Genomic DNA, 2483 nt, shown 5'->3' with positions numbered 1-2483 from the left:
ATTATTCAATGTCCGTTTACTTGGCAAGACAAATAACTGAGACAACAACCTATAACATTTGGGACTCCTTTTGTATAGGGAAAGGCTCAGCATTTTTTCATCCAGAGTAAATCGCTGACCTTTATTTTTCTTTTTTGTTTCACGTAGCTGAAGTTTAGTAAAAAGTGTAGCTGCCGCATTGAGTTTGTCAGATAATTTTTGATGCAAATAAGTGTCAGCAAACTTTTCAGCAGCTTGCAAACGTGATTTAAAAAGATTTTTGCAACTTTTTGAACGGCGATATTTTTTTAAAACAGTTTTAGCAACCGAATAGAGTTTCCTGCACTTAGGAGTTAACAAGCTACATTTTTTTACACCAATGCCTTCAAGCAAACCTGGAGTAAAATAAACAATTGTTTTAGTATTGAACAACATTCATACGTTCTTACACGTACAAAGTATTTAAATGAGCATTATAAGCAGGCATGTACAATTTAATTCAAAACATTTTAGCATGTTTTTCAATAATATGCATGGATGAACTCTTTGATGTGTGGTCAAAAGCAGTAAATATAATAATATTTTTACTATCAGTATTAATAAAGTATTATACTAATTAACTAAACAAATCATTAAATTCACAGTACCTAATGCTTATAACTTAAAAGCAATAGAATCTAATTACCAGGGCGTTTATTCAGCTTTTTTGGTGCATGCGAAGCTATTGGTAATCGCTGGTCAACAATGTCAGCAGTTCTATCTATAAGATTATTAAAATAAGCACTCAGCTAGATTTTTGTATTTCAAAAAAATACGCAAATACTTTAAAGCACCAAAACTTGATAGCGAAGAAGACTATTATTATGCATACAAAAATTATAATTTACCAATTATGGATTCATCAATTAATGATGTTTCTAAAACATGAAATCCTGATATATTTGATGTATCCAACACATGTTCACTGTCATTGTTTGACACTACATCCAAATCATTAGGGGATACTATTGTGTTGGATGTGCTAATGTTGATTGCTATAAACAACAAACATGTGTTATTAAAATGTTAAAACCGTTAAATGTTAGTACATACTTGGCAAATTAATAGTCGGATATGCATTTGCATTAAGCCGCTTGGTGCCTGGACTTGAACAGTCTGATGTAAAATGCATGGCACATATAAATTTAGTTGTATAAACAGTATCTGGTGTCATATTATCCAAACCTACAATTTTAATCCATTCCAAAAGTCTGGGCATATGTATTCTCGGATTTGGAAATCGATGGCAGACCAAACCTAATCAAAATAGTAAATGCAGCAGATAATTAAATAGTAATTGTACCTACTTCAAGAATGCAGAATACTAGCAGATATGATATTATGCTTTTCTTTATGTTAGTAGGGAGAGTGTTGTACCTTGGACCGCATGTCCCTTGGTCTTATGCTTATTTCTACAGTTAGAACAATAAAATCACTAATGAATTTATAGGTAATAAAACAAATTTAATTTAGCCTATCAAAATAATGATTTTTGGTTTTTTTTTAAAAATAAAATTATCTCAAAAGGCAGTTGATATCATTAACTAGTGACCAAAATAAATGTATTAATAGATGCGTGGTATTACCGTTCTTTCATCACTGTACTATTAATAGAGAAGGAATTTTTATATTTTATACTTTATTTGAAAAATCCAAATTATTAAATTCCTTCGGGCATGTTGATGTAATTACATATATAGTAACAGTACAGTAGTACATACGTTACTATAAATTGCTAGCATTTAAAAATTAAACCATTTTAAAAGCATGTTGAATAATAAATTTAAATATTGTCTATTCAAAAGATATATAGGATACAAATTATAAAACGCTTCTAACAATACATTTTAAACAAATATAAATTACTTACCTTTGGATTTACAGCCATGTACTACACACTTCGAAGCGTTCTTAGATGACATCATAAACAATGTATAATATAATAAGAAATTAAAGACCGACAACCGCACAACTGTTACAATGGAGATTGGAGAATTTTGACTATCTAGTTGCGATATAGAACGTGCATAGTCGCATTAGATAAGTAGGTATAATGTGAGAATTTCACTGAGAAATGACAATGAGATAATAACGGCGCGAGCGCCAAACAGTAACGACTGCCACCGCGACATACAGCGCTAATGGTGGTTGTACCATGAAACTATACGGTACAAAACGGTCTGATAGAGTTGCACCACCCTGGTAGGCACTACCGGCCAGGTACAACGTAGTTTAAAAAGTGTTTTGTGTGCCGAGACCCGGCTACGGCGATGGTCCGGTGCTGGCGACGGAGCTTTTCGATGTTGAGTGGGGCAGGTCAGTGTCGTGTATTAGAGGGAATTGTACAATAATCGGACTTGGTGACAGTTTGCTCTGCCGGTGTCGTGCGGCGGAACCCGACGTAGGCGCCGACGGCATCGACGGCCGTGAGCAGCGACGTGTAGGTACCGGTCACTGCGGGTTGT

At 34.0% G+C, this 2483-nt stretch overlaps 1 protein-coding gene across 1 annotated transcript; it reads right to left on the bottom strand.

Annotated features, from left to right (window-relative positions):
* Positions 1-758: 758 nt before the first annotated feature.
* LOC115033355 lies at positions 759-2160 on the bottom strand. The gene is made up of 3 exons (XM_029485730.1): positions 1889-2160; positions 1072-1275; positions 759-1013 (listed from the first exon to the last, which is right to left on the bottom strand). Exons 1-3 carry the CDS (start codon positions 1941-1943, stop codon positions 856-858), a joined length of 417 nt encoding a protein of 138 aa, XP_029341590.1. The 5' UTR covers positions 1944-2160; the 3' UTR covers positions 759-855.
* Between the last annotated feature and the right edge of the window lie 323 nt (positions 2161-2483).

The sequence above is a fragment of the Acyrthosiphon pisum genome, chromosome X (genome assembly GCF_005508785.2).
Source record: "Acyrthosiphon pisum isolate AL4f chromosome X, pea_aphid_22Mar2018_4r6ur, whole genome shotgun sequence".
NCBI classification, from domain to species: domain Eukaryota; kingdom Metazoa; phylum Arthropoda; class Insecta; order Hemiptera; family Aphididae; genus Acyrthosiphon; species Acyrthosiphon pisum.
The sequence above is the reverse complement of the archived record's forward strand: the minus strand, read 5'-3'. Positions and strand labels throughout refer to the sequence as shown.